The 25,993-nt window shown below is 36.9% G+C and overlaps 1 protein-coding gene across 1 annotated transcript in view; it reads right to left on the bottom strand.

Annotated features, from left to right (window-relative positions):
* POLN (polymerase (DNA directed) nu) overlaps positions 1-25,993 on the bottom strand; it is a 101,970-nt gene that overhangs the window by 48,918 nt on the left and 27,059 nt on the right. Inside the window, exons 15-17 of the mRNA XM_008936120.1 lie at positions 10,139-10,196; positions 8,533-8,610; positions 7,988-8,102 (exon numbers count right to left, since the gene is read on the bottom strand). Coding sequence (XP_008934368.1) covers positions 7,988-8,102; positions 8,533-8,610; positions 10,139-10,196 — 251 coding nt within the window. The remainder of the gene's footprint in view (positions 1-7,987; positions 8,103-8,532; positions 8,611-10,138; positions 10,197-25,993) is intronic.

Here is a 25,993-nt window from a genome sequence, read left to right as displayed (position 1 = left end):
ACAAATCATCCTTTCATGCTATCATCCATAATCACAGCAAATATCACCCTTAAATAGTATCCACTAATTACCTTGTTACTTTAATTCAGCAGCAGCAGCTAATGTATGCAGGTTAAATTATAGTTTAAAGAGAATGCCTGCCTTCATACTGGAATGGTGGCATTTATCAGATTATTCAGGCAATTCTCTCTTAATACACAATTCATCTGCATATTGAACAGTATTAGAGAGATTCGTCTAGTACACAGTACTACCAGTATTAGAGACATTTCTCCACTACATAATGCTACATAAGTATTTTTAACAGAGATTATTAAAATCACCCTACTCTTACTCTTTAGCAGCAAAATATGAGGAAAAGTGATTGTGCATGGGCAAACTTTTCATCTGTTCTCTGATTCAAACACTATGATTTCCAAACTGAAAAGAGCTACAGAGTACAAAAGTTAAACTACCAAGTCACAATTATCTAACAGATGTATCTATAAAAGGATTTTTCTGCAGCACAGACCAGCATGGGTTTCATGACACTGGATCTACGCTGGCTTAACAGACAACCTATGCCACAGAACACATGAAAGAAAATGCCTAGGTAACTTATGACTGTATGGGGAAGTTTGTGCACAGGGACAATTGTCTTTCTGCTCTCATAGAAATGAAAATACACACTCTATACTAATAATAGATTTAGCATCTGAAGGGGGCCTACAAGAAATGGACTCTTTATAAGAGCTTGTAGTGACAGGATGAGGGATAATGGTTTCAAACTGGAAGAAGGTAGATTTAGATTAGAAATTAGGAAGAAGTTCTTCACTGTGAGGGTGGTGACACACTGGAACAGGTTGCCCAGGGAAGTTGTGGAACACGCATCACTGGAAATGTTCAAGAGCAGACTGGATGGGGAGATGAGAAACCTGGTCTAATGGGGAGGATTCCCTGCCCACGGCAGGGGCTTGGAACTAGATCATCGTTAAGGTCCCTTCCAACCCAAGCCACTGTAGGATTATATGATTTATACTTGCAATTAGATCATACTGTAAACAATGTATTATGGACCCTTCTGAATTTCTCCCCTTCTCAAATAGTAAATATCATCTACAGAAAAGGTATATTCACCTTCAAAAGACAACACTTAATAATGTTTCTAGATTAAATTTGCATTAATTTAATCTCAGAGAGATAATGTGGTCAAGAGAATGTTCTTTGTTTAATATGCTAATATTGTTCCTAGAGACTATAAATCACCTGGGTATTTCCACACCTAAGTTTCTGGACATCTCACTGACTTTCACTTCAATCCGTTTGTAGCTAACCTATTTGTAGGGTCTTTCCCTCTGAATCTCTTGGTTTCTGAGAATATATAGTCTACATGTTGAAACACCTTAGTTCATAGTAGTAATTTAGAAAGGGAAAAAATGTTTTCATAAGTCTGCTAGGATATTTATGATAAATACATCTAAATAGAGCATCAAAGGCTGCAATATATCCGCAGGACCTTGTTGGTTCTTGTCAATGTGTGCCTTAGGAATCACTCACTAGATAAAAGCATAACTCAGCAATAATTTTCTACAGACTAAGAGATAAAGCAGACAACTGAAGCTTAATCTACCAGCTTAGTTTAAGTGACTTGCCCACTGGGATGATGGTCACCTCAGAGCAGTAACCCTGCATTTGTTTTTTGGCCAGTTCTCCATTCACAGCCACAGTGGAAGTTCTCTCACAAATCTATACAGGCAATCCCGTAAGGAACTGTAAGACCTAGACAAAATTCAAGAAATGAATGTGGATGTCTATATCCAGAACTGTGAACCAACACCTTCCACTCCACTAAGTGGCACCTTATTCTTATCCGGGACTGGATAGGAATTCTATCCTTGAATTCTCTGGGTACCTCAGGGAACTAACTATTCCCTCCTGACAGTTCAACAGGCTCCCAAAATCCTAGACTGTGCACATGCTCATCATAGGCCAGCTCTGAGTCCACCTGACCTCCTCTGTGATTCCAGTAGAACCCAATCTAAGAAATTTAATCTGATTACATCGTTATTCATGCTGATAGTTTCTGTCTGTCAGGTCTGGATTTGTTGGCTTTTTCTTAATATAAGGTGGAAGAGATACCACCTTGGACCAGTTGTCTGGTTACTGAGGGACAGCAACTCAGCTATCTCTCCATCTGATGGGATTCAAATCCACAACTCTGCCTCCCAGTGACACACAGTTAAAGCCTGTTCTATTTACAGTACTCAGGTGAGAGTCATAAATATTTGACTTCTGTCCCTGTACCAATTACTAACAAACAGAATTGAAGAATCACTAAGTTAAAAAAACAAAAAAAATGGAACTTAAAGAAATCCCTTTTCCAACTGAATGCTCCAAGTAATCTGCAATAAAATCATAGTGTATAAATATATGGTTGTGAGAGAGACTGAGAAGTCACCTCAGCTGTCCTTGGAATATGTCTAATTGTCTCACTCCTTCCAGTGATGGAAATTCCACAGCCTTCATAGATAACCCATCTCCATATTTAACTCTCTTTAGTATTCAAAAGGTTTCTTTAACAGCAACTTCTCTTACAACAGTGTAAGTTCATTCTTTATGCTTAATTTACTCTCTACCCACCTCTCATCAATAACCTTTTATCTCTTTGAAGACTTTTATCATGTTTTTCCAAAATCATATCTTCTCTCAGCTAAACAAATCCAATTATTTCAACTTTACAGTATTTGCTGAACAGAATTTCATCTGTAACATAGGAAGTCTAACCTTGCTTTGTATTTTCCTGGGAAGAGAGAGCTGCAGAGTTAAATATGCTATGATTTAAAAAGTTGTACTGAGGTCTCCAAGCACTGAGCTCTTTTATATGAAAGTGGGCACCACAGCCACTTGAAAAGAGAGAATCGTGCTCACTTTTTTCAAAGAACATTAACTATCTAACAGGTATGGAATTTGGACAACTGACTGTCCTTGTCATTCTGTTCCAGAGTTCTAAGAGATAAAATGCAAACTTGTGATTAGAAGTTCTCATTAACTTCTCTTGGATGGCTCTCTGGTCAGCATACAGGCTTTTTCACTCTTTGAGATGCACACTTTGACACTGTACATAGAGCTTGGAAACCCAAGGTTGGGTTTCATATTCTACTTCAGATTCAAGAACCTAAAATATAGGAAGTAAATATAATTTGCAGATATCATAGATGCCTATATTAAACACTGGAACACAGTGACAACATCTTCAACATTGAAGTGACTAAGCTAGCTCCAGAGCCATAAATAATACCGTGGCATTTGTACACCTAGGTTGCCTTCAGGACCTTTGGTGGAGGGTAGCACTATGCTCTGCTGGATGCAGCCAAACTCATCACTGCTAGGGATCTCCAGTTCTCTAAGGGAGATTCTAAAGAAGGAGGGGAAAGGACTTTGTCAAATATTTTAGGTATAAGATTCATGCTTGAGTCATAGGAACTCTGAAGCAGTATGATCCCTATTTAAAAAGAGCACTCAGGCAGGAAAGTAGACATCAGTCAGGTAGGATGAAATCACATATTTACGGTGTACTTCAGTGCTCAGTTAAATCAAGATACTTTTCCTGCATTTTGACACAGTATGGTCAATATGAGTATATACTATGATGGGACCAATAGCCTAGTGAGAAGGGTGACAACCAACCAGTTTGAAAGAGATTGGCAGTCACTGCAGCTCTAACTAAGAAAGAAATTGCACACTACCTCTCTCTTTAAAAGTGATTTCAAGATATGCCCATAAACAGCATTTTAAATACAATTACTTATTTTGAATTCATTGTGTAAAAGCTAGACTAAAGAAGTGATTTCATTCTGAGATCTGTTGTCATTTGGATGTCTTATGGCAGTTAAGTCTCTTGGCTGAGCAGACAGCTGCCAAGACAGCTCTCATCATCTTCAGTACTGCAATGATGATTTGGCTTTCAAAGGACTATAACTGCCATGGGACATCATGACAATATAACACAAGGTGATCTTGCAGGTAGCTGGAATCCATTATATCATGAATTTGAAAAAAAAAATTTAGGCAAGTCTTGAAATTTTACAAGTGTTCAGTAGCAAGTATTTAATTAGGGCAATGCACTCCTTGTGCAGGTGTTGACCTGGCATTTCAGGCTTGCTCTTCATCGGCCATAACACAGTACTCACTGTAAGATAATATTGATAATAGCATATGATCATCATTACAGGCAGGATAGGATAAGACTAGGAGTAGTACTAAACATATAGAAGTGAACATTAAAATCCATTATCTTAGTTTTTAGCTGAGGTAACTATGTTAGATGATGAGAAAATATATTCATGTACAAGGCAAGAGATAAGCTTGGATTTTTCACTGACAAAAACAGCCACTAGAAGCAAATCTATTGCAGACTGGCCAACAGGCACCACTTTCATTTTATTCCACGAAGTCCATGTAATAAAATTCCATTATATTTATTCCCACATGAAAAAATCACTTTAATGATAAAGCACATGAGACTAAGCACGACATTATGCAGAAAGTCACTTTAAGTGACTAGTTGACACCAGCTTCTGAGAGTTTTATCTGAATAGCAATTTCAAGCCAGTTCTGTCAAACAGAATGGCCAATACTTAAAAAAAAAAAAAAAAAAAAAAACACTATTACAGCAGGCGGCATCTACGATACCTGTAATGAACAGCTAAGCCCAGACTGGTGGAGGCTGTATTAGTTCTGAAAAAGCTGCCTCAGAAGGCTAGCCATAGGAGTACAAGCTTACAGCCTAGTCCTGCAGAGAGGATTGCCCCCCAGCTAGGTTTATTGGGCTGGGGGTGGTGTTTCACATGACACTGAGTTTTAGTATGAAAGTTAGTCCCTGCATTCAGCCTTTTGCTGTATCCTAGGGACACAGCTGGGGTTGACACATACTTATGCATCTCTACACTGCACTGTAGAGTCACTTTGTCAACACCAGTGTAAAGTTTCCATAGGAATGATGTTCAACAGAAACATGGACCCAGCAGTTTTCTAGGACAGATACATCTCTAAGGTCCCAGAACCAGACTGAGTCATAGTAGAGCACATCTAATCAAATTAGGAAAGGAAAGCTTTTATACATAATGATCTTAACTCAATCAGAAACTCATACAGCTAACCTCTTTGCAGAAACTGCCCATCATGTGTGTTTGTTGCCAAATGCTATTAAAAAAAAAAAAAAAAAACAAACCTGTAAATGTTTTTCAAAAGGCTGGATTTCAGACAGAAGGCTTTAGCCTGAAGGACATCTAAGGAATAGAGGTACACTTCAGTGGAGAAGCCATGAAGCTTTGAAAAATAAAAAAAACACCCAGCTAAGTGAGTAAACTAGTATAAAAATTGGCTGGACGCTGGAGATGTGGCTCTGATTTTTGTTCAATAATATATTATTTACTATTTATGATTTAATATTAATTAGTCTAAGGATTTTTAGATGCAGAAAACCTGTTAAAAGACACCAACTGACATGCATTCAGAAGCTGGAAAGCTATCTAACACTGGCATAAACTTAATTTTTAATTCTGAGAGGGAGCTTCAGAAACTAATCCATTCTTTATAGATCTTTTAGAGAAAATTTTTTGTCCAGGTTTTCCAATTGTCCAAAATGTGTTAGAAAAGATTTACAAATAACAACAGTGTGCAATTCCTTCAAACAGAATAAAACACGAGCGCCACTTGGTACATCACTTGCACAGAGTTTAGAAGATTAGGGCCCAGAGAAAATCAGCAGACCAAGAGGAGATAAAAGGTTTCCTGTTTATTTTGCTCCTTCTTCTCATAACTTGCTTTAGTACCAACAGGGTGGAATTAACTACCCTAAAACCCGTGGACCAATTGCTGGCCCTAAAGATTTCATTTATCAGTAGTGGACTGACTATGAGAGCTGAACAAGCATCTGAAGAAGCATACCCATTGTATGAATGGGAAAGCATCTGTGAAGCCTGTGATTTTGTCTCCTCTTTGGTGCTAAGCAAATTAAGGACAAAATTCCAAACCCCAAGGTGAGTTCCCTAGGAACTGATCCAACAGGAGGAAGTGAACTTGTCAGAACAGATACAGATGTCACATGAGCTGGCCACCTCAGACCTACTTTGTTCTCAATAATGAGAAGTCAACACTTTTAATGTGTGAATGATCTTATCACAGAAAGGACAACAATAGGTCAAACGAATCTCTCCATGTACATAACAGATATCCAAGGTTAGATGAGATTAAACACACCCTTCATGTTTCTGTAACAGTCATATAATAGATTCAGCAGAAACTTACTTCCAAGCACCAGCTTTCCTGAAGCTCAAAAGATTCAGCAGAATCATTATGTAATGATTTTGTAGACACACCATGACACTTCTGTCTGATAAAAATATTTGCCTGTAATATTTCATTAAATTTAAAGTTACTGTGTAGTAACTATAAGAGGTTGATGGCTGCCAAAAGCTGTGAAGTTGCTGAATAGAATGGTGTTTCTGGAGCCTTGCCCAGAGTTGAGACAAAATTTGACTCATCTTCATGCATACATTTGCAATATACCTCTAAACTAAAATAAGGATTTCACTCCATCACAAGGCTCTAGTTATATCATGTTAGAGCTAAGAGTTTATTATAATATCAACAGAAGCTTCTAAGTGACTCTAAAGAGAAAGATGATCTTCCTGTAGCTATTTTTGTTGAGATGTTTGTGACCTTGAGTTGTGTTCTCCCAGAATGCACAGGCCTCAAGCCCTGATTCAGTTGGTAGCAGGATAAGTATAATTTGAGCTCCATTTTGTTTCTTTGTGCTACCTTGGAGTATATTAGCAAATATTGCAGTTAGTAGGAAATACTGTGGTTGGGAAGGCTATGCCTGCAAAAATTTAGGAACTGTAGGATAGTCCTAGTCTCAAATAGGATTTTTAGGCATCAGTACGGTGCAAATAGTAATATGAAATACCTCCAAATGGCTAAGTAACTAATATTCCTTTTTTTTTTTTTTTTTAGTTAATCTTTTGGTATACAAGCTGAAGAGATCAGTAAATAATCTTGGAAATAAGAATTTTTTTTTTTAATTACAGAAGTAACACTTTTTCCAAGTATCACATCATCCATCAGAAGATGGAAGCATTAAACCCTATGAGTGCAAAGGAGTTCCATGAGTTCTAGTCTGTTTCTTGTATATATATAATTGGATTCCACTACTTCCAATACTTCTACTGAATAACCAAGATGATTTCAAAAATGCTTTCACTTTTACTGAGAAAAGTTGCTCTGCAGTTTTTCAGATGGATAACCTACTTAACTGCTGCTCTGTATTTTTAATAAGAATTGGTGAACAATAATATAGTGAGAAAATTATCAGCATGCATTGTTCACAATATATTATTGCATCATCTTTAGTCACAAGGCTCATACTGGTCAGTTGAATTGCAACACTTTGATCATAGAAGCATATTCTTACCATAGAGTCACTGTGGTTGGAAAGGACCTCCAGGATCATCAAGTTCAACCACCATCCCAACATTTTCCTATCCCCTAGAACATAGCCTGAATTGCTACATCTACTTATTTTTTTAACTCCTCCAGGGATGACGACTCCACCACCTCCCTGGGCAGCCCGTTCCAGTGTCTAACCACTCTCTCAGTGAATAAATTCTCCCTAATATCCAATCGAAACCTCCCCGGCACAACTTGAAGCCATCTCCTCATGTCCTATCATCAGTAATCTGGGAGGAGAGACCAACACCAGCCTCACTACAACCTCCTTTTAGGTAGCTGTAGCGAGCAATAAAGTATATGTCAACTAACACCATGGAGAAGAAAATGCTTCGAAAGAGAGAAAGGAGTTATCACTCATGGTGTTAAAACAGTATTAACAATAGCTACTGCAACAAAATACTGCCTTTTGTAATCGTTATGTACTAATACAATAGTTCAAGCCATTCTTACTATTTTGTCTAATTACTATGAAAAAAATGCAACCATTTACTCTTACCACCGAGAAGCCAGTGTGGAAAAGATGTCAGTGGTTTCAGGTTCTTGGAACAGTTTCAGAAGTTCTGGTTCAGATGATAAGTCAGCAAGGATCCTTAACTCAATATGGGAAAAATCTAGGAAATAGAGTGTTGAAATAGACCTATCGCTCAAAAAAAACCCCACCATAACTGCATTTTAATCAAACGATTACAAATTAAAATGCAAGCCTGGACTGTTCAGTCATTTCCTCACACTCAAAACCCCCAGATGGATGCAAAAAGCTCTTCTTGAGGGAACTGTATTCCACTTACAGATTACAAGGTGCCCAATTCCTTCATTGCCTCCAGGTGTCAATTAATCTTATTAGTTCTTTGTTTCTACTGATAAGTCTTGAATATCACTCAGCTCCAAATCACACTACAGAGTATACATCATATAACAATATTAATTGATACTAAGGGATTTGACAGCCTTCTAAAATATATCATCCAAAGGAGAGGGAGGAAAAGATGACAGAACTGCAAACATTAATATGCATGAGATTAATAATACATACTGTCTTACCAGCTGCTAAAAATGTATGTCCTTTTTTTGAAACAAATAACGTTCTTGGGGAAATAGTTACTATTTCTTCTTCTTTTCCTAGAGAGAAGATAGATATTTAAGTCCCAAACACCAGCTCAAAAAATATTGTGATGCAAACCATAGGAGGTGGTAAACAACACACCAAACACAGAACTAATCCCACACAAACAGCAATGTAAACAACCTAGCAGCACACCAACTGCCAGCATCACAATTATTTTACTCTATCGGTCATGTACAATATCTCTGCCATCCTTGCAGTACCACTCACTACTTCTCCTTTTCCAAAAACAATCCCCTCCCAAAACACCAGTCAGCAAATATGCACAATAACTAACATTATTCACAGTTCACTTAGTAAAGAAGTGTCTGTAGAGATGAACTGAAAAATAGCTTTTCTTATTTTCGAACATGCTGCAGCAATGTGTTAATAACCAAATTCTGAGCTACAGACTGTAGGGGAATACAATATTGAGAACATAGAGCAGACGCAGGCATCCAAATTCTCATGTCAGAAATCCCCTATGACATCACAAAGCAATAATGTACATGGACCAGGTATTAGAAACTCAGTGTACCCAGGGACTATGACTTGTCTTGGTGTAGAAAGGAATGGTGGTTTGAAATACAACAGAATTAATCTGGTCAGCATAAAAGTATATTAAAAAATTAGTGTGTTTTGATACAAGAACGAAGCACTTAGAAAAACATTTTTGAGAAGCACGTGATAAAATGATGAAGAAAACTGATTGGACTGTTTCCAGAAAGGCCTGTGTGCCACAGTTATGCACAGCAGCTCAGGTTTACACAGCCACTACTCACACATTCTTTCATAACTACTTCTGAAAAATACGTATAAAAATTAATCAGGCAGATAAAACTGCTGCCACACTTTTCATTGTCTTCAACAGACTTGTGTTTTATGACCTGTATTATTTCAAATGCAGAGAGTGAATAGCTGTGAAAAGACAAGCCTGCCCTTATCTGAGATCCAAGTGCAACAACTGAGCATTTCCCAGCTATGGCTGTAGGCATGCAAGGAGAGGAGCTTATGTTGTATCTCTCCCATATATTTGAATCTATTATTGTGGGTTTTTCAGTTTAACACTTGGGTCATGCTTTTATAGACTTTGATCCTCTCCAAATCACCTGCCTTAAATCCTCTTCTGTTACTGAAACCAACATATCTGATTAACTATTGGTGTTTAGTTGTGAGTTTGATTAAAATGACCCAGCTTTAACTTCTCCTCAGGAAAAGCCTTGGGAGCTGAATACACACAAAATCTTCCCTCGGATATTTAATGGAGCTAAAATGCATAATTTCAGCTGAAAAAAAGTAACAGTGAGATAGTTAAGGGAAACAAAAAAAATCTAAAAGTTTGTGACTATTAGGATTAGTGCTGAAACAGCAATTTTTTTTTTCAGGAACAACCAGTAAAAAGTAATTGGTTTAAATGATAATGTATAACTAAGCATCAATAATTTATTTTATTCTTTAATTCTGCAGCTATTAGTCTGCTTTAAAATATAACAGTAAAATAGTTACATAAAATTGCCTTTTCAAGTTAATAAAAACATAGTGTACCTTTTATGTACTGTTTCTTTGTAATTCTTACTGGATGTTTTGAGATACCTTGAATGTTCTACAAAGAATAAAAATGCTTAGTAAGTTAAAGTTTATGAAAACATGTTGCTTATAAACTGTTCATAAACACAAGAACATCAGTGATACTAATGTCAAGATGAACCACTTTGCCTTTCAAAGGTATCTTCATTCATGTAACTATAGATACTTTTGAAATATTTGCTCTGCCTTGAAAATTGGAAGCTTGTAAGAAAGATTTCTCACTGGCAGCCTTTCCAATTCCTGATCTCTGGATGCACCATAGAACATTATTAGTAACTAAATAAAAATAATTTTCTTCTTATTTTAACCTTTATTTTTTAGATATGGTGTATCACTTTCAAGAAAAGAACACATGTGAACCCTACCTTAAACTAAGGGAACAGGTTCTTCTCCAGTCTCTAGAAATGTTTCTAGTATCTATTCCCACTTTTTTGAAATGCACGACAAAATAAAGAAGGAGCTCTTTCCTAACTACAGCACAGTACAACAAACATGCAGGACTAGGAATAACAGATTTTTCTTTAAAGATCTGGGTTTATACACCTCCAGTACGACATGGAAGATGACACACTAGAGCTTCCTTGTGCTATTTTACATCATTATGCCTCTTCATCTAGAAAGGTAACACATGACAAGACAATGTGTTTTAACCTTGATTTTTGTAATTCCATGCAATTAATTTGCAAGTGGTTCAGGAATTAGATGAATATACTGTAATACACATGTAATATTGTGAGTTCAGGAGATGGGAATAGTGCTATATAATTTCCAAATCAGCATGATCATTTTCTATGTAATTTTAAAATCAAAATTGTTATTTTAGGCTTCTGAGGGATGTAATCAGACTGCAAAAGCTATTGAAACTTAAAGCAGAAGTAAAAGAATAAAACCCCCAAAACATAACAGTATCATTTCTAGTCTCAGTATCACCCTTAAAGATCTATAATTAAATGTGTTCAAGTTGAACTCCCATCACAGCACCATACACAGAAAGCTACTACATAATACACAATATTTTCACACCATGGGTAAATGAGGAACCCTACTCTCAATCCATCAGTACGAAGTTTGACACTTGCCATCTTTAATATTTTATTCTTCACTTTCTAGAAACTTTTCAAAGTACAGTTGTGGCAATGCTTACTGTAATGCTATTAACCATATGCACAAAACTAACATTTCTATTGACAATTATCAATTTCTATTGATAACAAGTTGGGGAGGATCATTGATGGTTCCTATGAATAACATGCAGTTTAAGAGGCTGTGGAAGAGAGCAGATCCTCAGGAGTTTAGAAAATTAAGTCTGTCATGATGTACCTGGACACAGAATCACTTTGGTTGGAGAATACCTCTAAGATTGAGTCCAACCATTAACGCTACCAAGACCACCTCTAAGCCATATCCCCAAGCACCACAGATTTTAAATACATCCAGGGACGGTGACTCAGCCACCTCCCTGGGCAGCATGTTCCAATGCCTGACAACTCTTTCAGTGAAAAGGTTCCTCCTAACGTCCAGTCTAAACCTTCCCTGGAGCAGCTTGAGGCCATTCCTCCTATCGCCAGTTACTTGTGAGAAGAGACCAGCACGTACCCCTCTACAACATCCTTTCAGGAAGCTGTAGAGAGCAGTAAGGTCCCCCCTCAGCCTCCTTTTCTTCAGATTAAGTAACTCCAGTTTCCTCAGCTGTTCCTCTTAAGACTTGTTCTCTAGGCTTAGTTCATTCACCAGCTTAGTGGCTCTTCACTGGACCCACTCCAGCACCTCAATGTCTTTCTGGTACTGCAGTGCCCAAAACTGAACCCAGTACTCGAGATGTGACCTCACCAATGAATGTAGGAGCCTCATTTTACACATCTGAAAAACCAAATCACGAGATTTTAATTCTGACTTGAATCACTTTAATGGTAGATATCATTGTATGGACTCTTCATTGGGCTCTATACTGATATTGACACATACTTAATAAGTATTTTATAGTTACTCTCACTGATTATTGTTCTTTAACTCATTAGCTTCAAAGTCCTGAACAAAGTGAAATGATGTATTTCAAAATTTGTTTACAATGGTAAAAATAAATCACTATATTGCCATCTTGTTTTCATTGACTGCATACACAGAAAGTCTGTGTTCAATGCAGTTTTAGGAGTGTTACTAATTCTGGAAAACACTAGTAAGTAATCACAAGTGCAAAATGTACTTTCACTTGTAAATGAGTTAACTCATAATTTGAATAAATCTTCAGAAGAAAAGTAACTCAAGAAACACGAAGGTGATAATGCTTCTCTAAGCTATAGGAATAGCTTAATAGACTTCTCCATCTAATTTTAGGTGTCTTTAGGCTAGTCATTTGTCTAAACCAGCTGGATAGATATCCCTCTATAGTCACTAGACAAAGACAGGAATCTCCAGTGGATAGCTCAATCTATCTGTATATGACATACAACAAGCTGACCTAAGATTCCAATGGAGAGGATGTTTTCTGAGATTTAGATTACCAAATTTGATTAGATAAATTTACCTCAGATATTTAAAAGAAGGAAGAAGAAATAAGGAGAAAATCTTATAAGAGTCTTCCAAATGGAAAGCTTTCCTCTGCTTGAGTTGAAAATTAGGTGAGAGTTTTACTGTATCAAAAGTGGAAGATTGGTGTGGCTTTGGTAAATGACTGTTACTTACTGCCTTGGACTACATAACAGTGCCTGTATTTTTGCTTTTCACAGAATCATAGAATACAAGATTGGATGGGATTTCAAGAATTATCTGATCCAACCTTTCTTGGTAAAAGCACAATCTAGACAAGACAACCCAGGACTTTATACATCTGAATCTCAAGTCTTCAACATACATTTATATATTTATTTCAAGTACATTTCTGCAAAACTTTCACAGATCCAATCTGAAATGCGACTGTTAACCATTATTGTTAGCAAAGGGCATCCACATCTTGTTAGAAGCTACAGAGAAACAAAATTGCTCTGTCTGAACAATTATGTCCCAACAGACAAGAAGGAATATACTTGAAACACTGTGATGGAAAAGCTGGTTGCGAAAGTTAGCTATTAATACTTCTCATTGCTTCTGAGTAAGTGGGGGTAAAAATGTCAAGCTATTCTAGTGGATGATTAACCAGAAAACCATTGGCTAAAAAAATATTTTTTAAAAAAACACATCATCATAATCCAAAATTAATTTCCATAGGTTCCAATGTATAAAAGGATAGATGAAGCCAATGTCTGAGTTTCAAATATATTTGAAAGGTTGTCATGATCAGAGGAGGCTCCTGAGTGCTTGCAGAAAGCAAGTCTCACTCCTTTCTTCCAGGAAAGCAAGGAGGATGCAGAAAATTGCAGGCCAATCAGCCTCTCCTCAATTCATGGGAAGGTGATGGAGCAAATAATCCTGCAAAACATTTGCAAACATATTAAAGTCAAGAAGATGATCTGGTGTAGTCAATATGGATTTAAAAGGGGAAATTGTGCTTAACCAACGATATCCTTCTGCGATGAAGTCACTAGCTCAGTGGATGAAGGGAGAGCAGCAGATGTTGTTTACCTTGACTTCAGCAAGGCTTTCAAAACAATCTCTCATAAAAGCCTCGTAGACAAGCTGATCAAGTACAAGCTAGATAAGTAGACAGTGGGCTGAAAACTGGCTGAACTGATAGGTTCAAAGGGGTTTGATAAGTGGCAGAAAGACCAGCTGAAGGCAAGGCACTACTGGAGTACACCAGTGGCTAATACTGCCTAACACAGCCACTAATGACCTGGATAACAGGATTGAGCATAACCTCAGCAAGATGGCAGACAATCCAAAAGTAGCAGGAGTAGTTGATGTATCAGGTCTGATATATCAGCTCTGCAATTCAGAGGGACCTTAAACATCTGGAGAAATAGGCTATCAGGATCTCATAGAGTTCACAGTCTGGAAAGCAGCTTTGCAGAAAAGCACCTGTGGATCCTGGTGAAAAAACAAGTTGAACATAAATCAGCAATGAGGTTTTGTACCTAGGAAGGCCAGCAGCTTTCTCGGCTTCATCAAGAAAGTGTCACCAGTAGCTCAAGAGAGGTGATCCTTCCCCTCTGCTCAGAATGCCTGATGGGAGTGTGTAAAGAAGATGGAGTCAGAGGGAGTGGTCATAAATAATTACAGGAAATTCTATTTAAACATAAGAAAAAACTGCTACTGCTCCTATGACAGTGGTCAAACACTGGCAATAGACTGCACAGACCAGGTTGTGAAGTTCTCCATCTTTGGAGATACTCAAGCCCCGACTAAACATGGTTCTGAGAAACCTGCTCTAGCAGGAGGTATTTGACTAGATAACCTGCAGCAGTCCTGTCCAAACTCAACTATCATGTGATTCTATAATTCTGTTTCTATAATATTACTATAATTGATTATCTATGTGCCAACCCATTGCCTTCCCTCTACTTCACATCATTTCTGACTCAGACAGAACTGAAGCCTTCAAAGTATGAGGCAGCAGAAAGGCATAGAAAGACTGTGGCTTCATTACCAAGCAATTTTTAAAAAATATATGTATTAGCTACATATAAAGTACACTTGTAGCATAACATAAAAAAAATCAACTATTAAAGGCAGAAACAAGTATTTTGCAGAAACTGTAGTCAGTGTATCATGTCTTAAAATGCAACCTCTGAGAAGAATTGTATTGTCTTGATTATGGAAAACACATGGAAAAAAAAGTACATTCAAACCTCATAAATAAGTTTGGCAAACCTGCAACAGAATTAGTAAGACCTTCATTGTATAAATGGAAATATCCTTTTATAAAAAAAGGTTTTCATAGTAATGTAGAACTATTTAGGTTGGAAGAAACCTTTAAAATCACCAAGTTCAACCATAACTGCCAAGTCCACCACTAAACCATGTCCCTAAGTGCCACATCGACACCTCTTTTAAACGCCTCCAGGGATGGTGACTCCATCACCCAGAGAAGAAATTCTTCCTATACCAAATTGATACCTTCCCCTGGTACAACTTGAGGCTGTTTCCTCTCATCCTATCACTTGTTACTTGAGTGAAGAGATGGATCCCCACCTCTCTACAGTTACAGGTAGTTACAGAGAGTGATAAGGTCTACCCTGAGCCTCCTTTTCTCCAGGCTAAACAACCCCAGTTCCCTCAGCCTCTCCTCGTAAGACTTGTGCTCTAGACCCTTCACCACCTTCGTTGCCCTTCTTAGGACATGCTCCAGCCCCTCAATGTCCTTCTTGGAGTGAGGGGCCCAAAACTGAACACAGTACTCAAGGTGAAGCCTTATCAGTGCCGAGTACAGGGGGATAATCACTTCCCTACTCCTGCTTGTCACATTCTGAGACAAGCCAGGATGCTGGTGGCCTTCTTCACCACCCAGGCACACTGCTGGCTCATATTCAGCTGGCTATAAACCTGAACCCCAAGGTCCTTCTCTGCTGGGCAGCCTTCTAACCATTCTTCCCCAAGCCTGCAGCACTACATGGGGCTGTTATGACCCGAGTGTAGGACCTTGCATTTGGCCTTGTTGAATGTGAGATCATGACTGGTAGGAAACTGAAAAAACTCACACCCTTAAACTGTACTCTTTTTTGCTATTTGGTTGTCAGCAAAACCCTTTTTTTCCCCCCATAACAAGCATTAAATCATTAAATTTAATGCATTCTTTACTCTGATGCTCTAGCACAGGTTAGAAATCTGTTTTCTTGGTTCTGAAAATATCTCTGTGAAAAACTGTTCTACTTTTGTCTGTTTTGTTGTTTTTGTTTTGTTTTGTTTTGTTTTCAGATGAAGACAGTGAAGCTACTTGCCTGTGCTGTTAGTTTCTCTATACAGAGCCATTCAGAAACGATGACAGACTTCACTTAGGCATGAAGACTCAGAATTGGTGGGCTCTTGATGTCTGTTAGAGTCTCACAAACAGCTTTCTAATAAAGCATTCAAGCCTTGCAAAAAGCATGCTCTAATCCATGCGGAAAATCATTGTATCAAAGAGTAGAATTATCAATGAAAACAAAACCTAATCAAAATCCAACAAATAACAGAGTTCCCAGTTTGGTGAGTTTACTCTCAGTTACACATTGTTGAGCCTTCCTTTTCTGGTATCCTGAATTGTACATCTACATTTGCAACTGCTTGTTGATTTCCTCCTAAGTTATGCACATTATTTTGCTTATTTCAAAGGACTACAATATACAGATATATTGCATAGATTACCTTTGAAGTCAGTATAATTAGACTTCACCTAATCACAGAGGCTGGTGGTGCCTTTTAACTGTCTCACTTTGTGTTAAGTAGAGCTGTTGCTCATATTTGCTATATTAAATTCTCCTTTCAGTTATTTATATTTATTCAGCTAGCCCACACCTCTCTTTTCCTCTCCATATAAATTTTCAGTAGCATAAATTACTGTTTTTTTGAGCAAGTAACCTCAGTCAGCCCTGGTAACTCCCTATAAATAGATACCTATAGATGTATACAAAGGCATTTATAGCCATATATGTATTATTTTTTACTAGAAAATGGCTCGTTAATCTACTAACTGCTCAGATCTGCATTTCTAAATATGTATGGAACATGTCTGTCTGAACACTGACAAACTGCAAGGAATGGAACAGGAATAAAAAAGCAACAGTACGTTACTGAAATAAATGGGAATGCACAGAGGTGGCTGCAGAATATTCTATGGACATTTGATTCTGATTAATGCCTGCACTGATTTAAGGGCTTATTTAAAAATAAGAACAGAGACAAAACTTACTATTGAGATAAGAGTATCCATTCATAAATGTATACAGTGTGGATGTGTCAGAGGGGAAGATAAAAACAGCTAAGGAGTTTGAACAGACATAAGGAAGCATTTAGACCAAGTAAAGTTATGACATCTATATCCTTTGATGTGGCAACTAATCCACCTGTTGGCACAGAGACACACAATGGCAAACACTAGAGCAAAATAGAGATGATAGAGGAATTAAATATAGTTTTACTGTGGTTACCAAGGTAAACAACTAGCAAAAAATAGATTTCTTATAAGCAAGAATATTTACTGGAGCTGCAATCTTGCCAGATTTAATTGCTCTAATAGCTATTGCTTCAAGTTACCAATTATTTCCTAATACTTGAGAAAACCAGATTTTCTCGTTTGAAAAAAGTTCGGAGCGGTGAAATTCTAATTTATCTCCTGAAGTGTATCACTCAGCAAAACCATTAGCATTAAGTCAAAAAGTTTCTGGAATTTTTCTTAATTTTTTTCTCCAGAAAGTTTATGAAAAAAATTAGGCCACAAATGTTCTCTTTGAACAAGAACTCAGCTCCACACAAGGAAACAAGAAGTAAGCTCTAAATCAATGGCCTTTGATGACTAGCATTATATGACTTCGGGAGCAGAAGCCATACTTTGGTCACTAAGACCAGACTTCATTAGAATGATAATAGCCATGTAGGTGACAATGCCTTTGAGCTTTATATTTTGTATCTCTAATGACTTTTTTCTTCTTAGTCTTGTAGTGGGTTTTTTCCTGTTTATTTGCTTCTTCAAAATTTTCTTACTCCTTTTTCTTTTCAGTTGTCTTTTCTTGCTCTATGTGAGACTGCACCTATTGATAAATTGTGCTCTCATAGCTCAGTCAATTTGAGAAGAACGACAGGCTCAGGGAGCTACTTCCTTAACCTCAACAGCCTGCTTGCCTCTTTGTTAGAGGCCAAAGCTGCTGGAGAAACAGCGAGGAGAACTGCACACTGCCCAAAGTAATGTTCTTGCAATGCAGAACAACAAGACCTCGAGTCCTGAGGGTAACTCACAACATCAGAATTTGACATTCAATTTCTCTGGCACCTCCAAAGTTGGTGACAACTCACTCAGAAGAAATTACACAGAGGAAATAAGAATTTTAAAAGCTTCCATGATTTCTCTTTTGGAAAACTGCTACATTTAATTATTGTCCATAACAGCATGTATTTATGATTGTAAAGGAACGAAGAGCTCTTTTCTGTTATTTCTCTCACAGAAGATGATCTTCAGATCTCAGTCTGAAGATGTATTTTCAAAATACAGCATGTAGCTCAATAAATAGAGAAAATACGAAAACGAGAAGGTCATCATAGCAATACCAGCCTGGTATGTGTGTGTGTGGACTCCAAAGCAACTCTTGACTTGTCTGCAATTGCCACCTAGTGGCTAGTTAAAAATTACAGACACCTATTTTCCCTGTCAAAACCCACAGAATCATATTGGCTTCTGGTGAACGATTTCTTTATTTTTTGGTAGTAGTTACTGGTTTTTAACAGTAAGCAGTCAAAGTAACGTACTCCCCATTTGTCTTACTCAGCAGCACAGAATTAGCAGGGTTTTAGATGTCAGTCAAGTGAGAGAAGTAACTCATCACCTTCCCACAAGCTTAAGCAGCTTTCTATGTGAATACAAGGGAAGATGATGAGGGAAATAAAAAATACTGACTTCTTAGAGAGTTGGCCATAAAATTAGAGTATTTTATGTTCTATGACTAATACTCCTTCTGCAATGTTCTTTGAACTTTAGACCTGGCAATGACTTTGGGTAACAATGTTGTAGTGGCATATGAGAAAGGCCTTGATGAATACTTTTTAAAATAACAAAAAAAAAAATATTATTTTACTAACATTGATTTGACATGTTCTGTGACAAATTATCTTGTCAAATCATGGGTTCGGCCCCGATGCTTGATTACACACTGACAGATTACTAACCTTTGCAAAGCAAGCAAGGGAGTTTGTACATTCCCAGCTCTGTGCATCTTTCAAAAAGACAAAGACTGCTTTTGTTTCACATATATAAACTGACTAAATTTAATTATTTCATTTCACTTGCATGAAAGAAAATTATACTCAGAACATAAGCTCTGTTAACCTAATGCTCATCAATATGGGAGGATATTAAACTCTGGAATGAACTCCAAGAAGATCTGATTTGGTTTTGGTGAAAACACAGTGCTAAGGCATAGCAATAACAACCCTTTGAGTGGCAGCTGGAGCTAGTCAATATTGTACTAGTGGTATATTAGCTGTATATTACAGCTTTAAAGTAAACGGTGTTAGGGGAATACTGCTCAAGGGTACAAATATTAGATCTTTAAAAACATGAAAAATTACAAGATTGCCAGATGGGAGGAACTTACATTCTCAAGAAAAGATGTAGCTGTTGTTTTATGAAAGGGTAAAACATAGCATCCCAAAGATTGCTCCACACACTGAGGAATTTACTGAGCATATGTTAGCAGAGAATTCCTCTTAAAAGGCTACAGAAGACTGTGAACAGGAGGCTGGCTGAAGGAGTTAAAGGAAAACTAAATAACCAATATCTCCTCCTGTGCTCACAGCGAGGAAAGGACAGTTCTTGGTTTGATAGAAGCGGTCTTTAACTGTAAGTTCCTAAGAGCTACAGCCAGGAGCTGACCATGTTAATACAGGAGAACTAGGGACAACAAGGTCACATGGCAGTCAGCAAGATGATCTCTGTCCTATTCTGTCTGTCTTCAGGGAACTTTCTCCAAACCACTATTTTTTGTTGTTCCAAACCTGAGAGAGTGCATCCATCTTCAACAGGCTGGGTGAAGTTTCCTGAGGTTTTATGAAAGGATGCTGAGGAAATAGAGAACTGGCAAATTTTCCTCTTATTGATGCAGAAAAAAAGAACTGTCAGCAGTAAAAGCTGGATGTGATAGGGATGTAGAGCTACAGCGAATTTTCCTGACGTTTTCTGGGACGCCTATGACAAAGCTTTTGGAAATCAGTAGTCTGATAAACTGGACCATCCAAGACAAGAAGTCTCTTTTGCTGTATCTGATTTTTGATCTTTCTCTCTAATTCATTCTCTTTTTATTATTCAAAATTTGAGTTTCCTCTATTTTTTGTCTTGTCAGAGCTTTCAGATTTTTTAAAGTAACTTTTGTTGAATGAGATATGGAACAGGAGAACAGCAGTGTATGGTAGAATACTGTATAGCAAAATAAACTACTGAAATACTTTTGTTACATTAAAACAAAGAAATCTATGCTGAGATCAGAATTATTTTGATATCAAAATCAGACTATTTTGTCCTTGCAAAAAGGAATTCAGCCATTAAAGAAATATGCTAACAGCTATCACTTTTGAGAGTTTGTAAGACAAGATACAGTTTGCACACCTGAGGTAGGTTTGGGGGGTTTCTGTTTTGGGGTTTTGTGGTTTGTTTTTGTTTTGTTTTATTTTGTTTTTCTTTATTTTGGTTTTTGTTGTTGTTTTGTTGGGGTTTTTTGGTTTTGTTTGTTTTTTTGTGGTTTTTGTGTGTGTGTGTGTGTGTGGTTTATTGTTGTTGTTTTGTTTGTTTGTTTTCCAATTGTCCTCTTGGAATGGAAGTCTCCAAGCTTTGAGTATTTCCTAAAAGTGTATATCTGAAAACCCCACTAACAGAAGAACAAAAAAAAATTTCAAGCAGAATTTCTAAAATCTTAGTCAACAAAAAAGAGGTCTCAACAGACAACTCCATAACGAACAGGCACACAAATATTTAAACTAATACAAAGATCATACGTGTGCATTTCTTCACAGTGCTGAAGATTCAAGTCTGAGCAACTGTCTTACAGATGAGGAGACTGAAAATGAGCTCAATGGGACATGGGATCTATGAAACACCTCGTACAGAGGTAACATGACTACGACCATATGCTAATCTCAGGCATGTGAGAAGTGCTCAGCCAGGAGTTGGAATTTGTACGGATAAACAGTGGAAGAACAAAGATTGTGATAGGCTACAAGTGAAGAGCACTACTTGTTTCTTGTAACCAAAATACCATACTAATATTGCTCTGAAACTATTCCAAAATTATGTGGAATCAGACAATAAAATTCCAAGACACTACACAGTGTATAGATTAACTTCAGTAACAAAATACTCTAAGTAACAGGTATTACTTTAATTACTTCACTTTACAAATTAAAAGGTGTTTTGTGGTAGTGAAAGCTACATAGCTATAAAAACCACTTGTTATGACCAACAATGATGATAATTTTCTTTCTTGTTAGCTATGTGCTCCAGTCACATTCATATTAGGCAAAAACAACATAGCAGTAACACTTGCTATATCCCAGCATGGATTTCTAAAGCATGGTCAGTGCATAGTTTTGGCTTCTACCTGCAGAATTCCCAAAACATCACTGGCAGAGGCCATTCAAAGGATAAAATAAATCAGCCTATAAACAACTACCTTAACAAAGCCCGCTCAACAGCGGCGGGCACTCAAGTGCTGACAATTGAATTTACACCTAATGTATTGAGCTGTTGTCTCTCCAAATTTCAATGAAACAAGTGGAAGTATGCAATGTCATCACCTGCCTAGCATAGGAAAATTTTACATGAACACTTTTTCTCCTATTTCTACAAGCCTAAGCTTCTCTGAGGAGCTTTTTTTCCAGATACTAAACAAGAGTGAAGAAGGAATTCAGCTTCCACAGTCAACATTTCAAAATGTGCTAAAAATACTTTAGCTGATATTATTCTGAGTTGTAGAGAATATTCCATTTTTGAGCTGTTACTTTTAATTGCTGTCTATATTTATGTGCTTATGTTTAGTTTGTAGAAGAAATGACAAACTCCCTATCTTATCTTGCATAAATAAAATGCAAGCATTTTATATGTTGATTACTGCAGAGAAGCAATTTTATACCGGCTACATATTATCTTTCTTTACATAACAAACAGAACAATTATACATACAAAGATAATCCCAAATAGAAGTTATATAAATGATTGAACTGCTCTTGTTACTACAGAATTACAGCCCAGATGATGCTCCAAGCTTTACTGAGACAAATGGAAAATGTTGCACAATGTAGACCATGTACTAGATACATCACAGTTACCATGAGATGAAAGAATTCACACAAATCAGGAGCTTTACTATAGAGAATGCCCAAGACATGCATATATCATAGAAAAGGATATTAGGTGTACTCGAGATGCTAAGAGAACAAAGGTCTATGTTGCAAAAACCTTATTTCTGCATTTGGATATTAAATCAACATCATGATGTTCTGGAGCAACAGACAAGTGTTGTGATACAACTAACAGTGATTTTTCATACTGTAGTTGTCACACCAATAACTAAGAATACCCTGTTGTAATGTTAACAGTGCAAATTTTCATCATGAATGGGACTGAACTAAAGTCTTGTCAACATTCTCACTCATTTAAGTAAAATTTCCCTATCAAAACAAAAACTGTACTGAGTGACTAAGAAGAAATGGAGAACTTGTCTCCAACATTGTAAATATAGTTTCTTTAAATGCTAAAACCTTCACTAAAATATGCTCCTAAAAAATAAAGCAACAAAAAAAGATGGTAAAAACATCAAAATTCTAAACACTCATAAAATGGGATACTATTTTGGTTCTGTTAGTGCAGTCATAATGAGTACATGATGCAAGAGTACTGGAATAAATATACTAAAAAGAAATCAGCACAAAAATGTTCTGAATGAAAGAGATATGTAGAGAACACAGACCAACCATAATAAACAGCATGTGCACTCTGACTTTCTGTAATAGCTCATTAGAGTGACAGTGTTTGTATTGACTAGAAAATGACACTAAATTGCTTTGATGCAAAAAAGTCCAAGAAAACATAGATATTCTCATCTGTTAAGACAACCTACTATTATTTTAGTGAGGCCTGCATTAGAGTATACTTAGTTAAAAATGATTGTTAGCCTAGATGACATTATAGAAGACTTTTGACAAGATATTTTATATGAACTTGTAATGTCTGACTTGTGTCTATCCCCAGTGCTTTCCAACAAACATACTTTTTTTAAAAAATAGAAAACACACTCAAATATGATCAATGCAAATGTAAGACCCATACTGTCTGTCCATTCTACATCATCATTCATTTCTGTAGGAGAGTGCATGAAAACAAGTTTACAAAAGTGATATTCCTAATGGTGTAGCTCCAAAAGCAGCAAAGGCATTGGTTCATTTCTGCAAAAGAAAGGAAGTCGTGATGATGTCTCTGCTCTCAGACTTGGTGTCTGGCTCCTTACATTGCATCAGCTCTGCCAAAGCCTTCTAAAAAGCTATGAAGGAGAAACAGAACGCTCCAAATTTGTACATGTAGAACATCCTGTTTGTGCTGGAAACCAACTGGGACTATAAACTTCCAGGAAGGGTATTGGTAGTGTCAGAGAGCAGCCTATAGCCTTAATGAGGGATGGGACAAAATGCCTGAAACGTAAGAGCCATCACAATAGTTTTGATAGCACAACTCTGACAGTCTGCCTTGCTTGCTGTGCACATGTGGGTATGCTAAGGGTGTAAAACCTGTTGGGAGAGTGTTATAAAAGGGAGACAAACAGGCAGCATCTCATCCACACTGCCATAAACAATCCCAAAACTATTCCAAAGCTACCTCTGAGTTTTATCTCAGAGACAGTTAGTCCATTCACTCCAGAACGCAGCCCAGAACACACAGATAAAGTGTGCATAATCAGAAAAACTGGTTTACTAAATTGACAGAGCAGACTTATTTTTGCTGGCAATTGTTCAGAGGGGTCTCTGCTTCAAGTCATTGTCCCTCTCATTAGAATGAAAACCAGATGGGCAACTTATTATTCATACTCCAAACACTATTAGTAACACACGTTTTCTACTAAACAAGCATGCAATTCTGTTATCACACATTCACTGTTAGAGAATACTGCTTGTAGCTGTTGGAGACTGAATTGTAGTCAATGTTTCAGGTTCTTCGAGAACATTAACATTCAACAAACTCTAATTAGTTTCTCTTTTAAATTACATTCCTTCGTTCCAGACTAAAGGCTAACATGCTGCTTTGATTGAAAGGTTATTTTTTTTTCTTGGCCTTTTTTGGACAAGTTGTTAAAAGCATTTTTCCTAGGGAGAAATAGATACGTTTTTATTTTGGTGGGTTTTGTTGTTCTTTTGGTTTTGTTTTTTTTCCACTTGCTCTGAGAAAGTAAAAAAATTTTGTCTTCAGCATGACTTTTTATTCCCAAAAGGAAAAAAATGCCCCCCGAATCCCACCACTTCATGGTTTTTAGTTTAATGATACAAACAGCTTCTGAAGTATAGAAGTGTAAGAAGTATAGAAGTAGCATTGCAGTTCTCTCTGCTACAGGAACTTGATATTTGATTCTAGCACTGAAATTTACATCTCAAACCAAATTACAGCATCAAGGTATATGAAATCTTTATCTCCAGAGTTAGGATTTCTCTTTTTTTCTGAAAGAGGCTTTATACCTTTCCACCTCTGTCATGACATATTTTTGTTTTAAAAGCGAGAGGCTGGAAAGTATTATTTCAAGGTAGGTTTGGAGAACATAAGTAAGTCTTTATGAATGTAATAAATATATTTAATAAGAAAGTTATCTATGAGCAATATAATAAAGCAGTATCCTAAAGTAGGCAAGACTAATATATTTACACAAAAAATAATTTCAAATAACATATTCAGATAATAAACCTAATTAAATTCCCCTAATAGTCATAAGCAATCCACCACAGCGGAAAAAATAGCTTATGGATATATTACAAAATAACCAAAAATAAATATAAACCTGAAAATTCTTCAGCCAAGTTTTCAGATACACAGTTTCTGATGGAGTAGCAAATACTTAAAATGCTATAGCTGGAAACTACAATATCAAATTTGTCCCTGTTTAACAAGATACTGTACTATGTAACATTTTGTTATTTGTGAAGAATGCATTAATCATATAGCACACACTGTAGAAGAAACTAAATGAGAAGAAATGTAGTGCACAGTTAAACTAAAATAGATGTACACATGTAGTCACTGAAGTAAAGCTCTATTAAGAAGCCCCCTCTAAGCTGCTGCAACTCAGAAGTCATAAAAATTCATGTGAATAAACTTATCTATTGAGAGAAACCCACATAAAGCCAAAAATACACATCTATACTTTGGATGTGGATTTTCCTGAAAGATCACAGAAAAGTTTACCTTAAAAAGAAATCCTGCTTTGTACCCTAATGTCTGGTCATTTCCCCTTAAACCTATGACTAAATCTTTCTGGACTCCATTTAATGCCTTAAAGGAGAAAGGACAGATAGATCCGTTGCCATTACAAAACGAATGAGAGAGAAATCTTTGTTTGGGACCCCATCTCCCACAGCCACTGCAGCAAATAGGATGCTTTTTCTATTTGAATTATCACTTTATCTGGTTTACACTTTTCTTTCACTTCAATCACTCCATAAAGCACATTAAAACACATTTAAAAATAAACTGCCTCAGCAAATATTCAGCTAAAATTTGACATAACATCAAAGTAACTGCAAAAATATTTACAATATTTATGACTTCTGGAAAGAATCTTCCAATCCTTTAACACTTAGTAAAGTGACTGGGCACTGCAGTATATCTTCTATATCAATAAATGATTCAGAAACAGATGGTATAAGTTCCATAAACATTTCACACACAAAAAAAAAAGCCATGCCAATGTTTTCCTTTATATGGAAAAGCCAGCCTTAGGCAACCACAGATGCTAAGGTTAGCAGCATTATTTTGGAGAAAAACAATCTTTAACAAAAGTTGATTTTGTGTCATGTTTAGCATGATGGGCCAAAGGCCACCTGGCATTGTATGTGTCTGCTCAAGACAGCTGTCTGTCCCGCTCTGACTTGTAGACACTTGTACATGACATCAGGATATTTAGCTAACTGTGACCTTCATGATCACCTTGTCCATTCTCTCCCATCGCTGCCCCCATCTGAGTGCATGAGAAGCAAGAGCAGCAGTAACACTCCTCTATTCCA

The sequence above is a fragment of the Merops nubicus genome, unplaced genomic scaffold, assembly GCF_000691845.1.
Source record: "Merops nubicus isolate BGI_N331 unplaced genomic scaffold, ASM69184v1 scaffold1030, whole genome shotgun sequence".
Taxonomy (NCBI): domain Eukaryota; kingdom Metazoa; phylum Chordata; class Aves; order Coraciiformes; family Meropidae; genus Merops; species Merops nubicus.
Note: the sequence above shows the minus strand (reverse complement) of the source record. Positions and strands in the feature narration are given on the sequence as shown.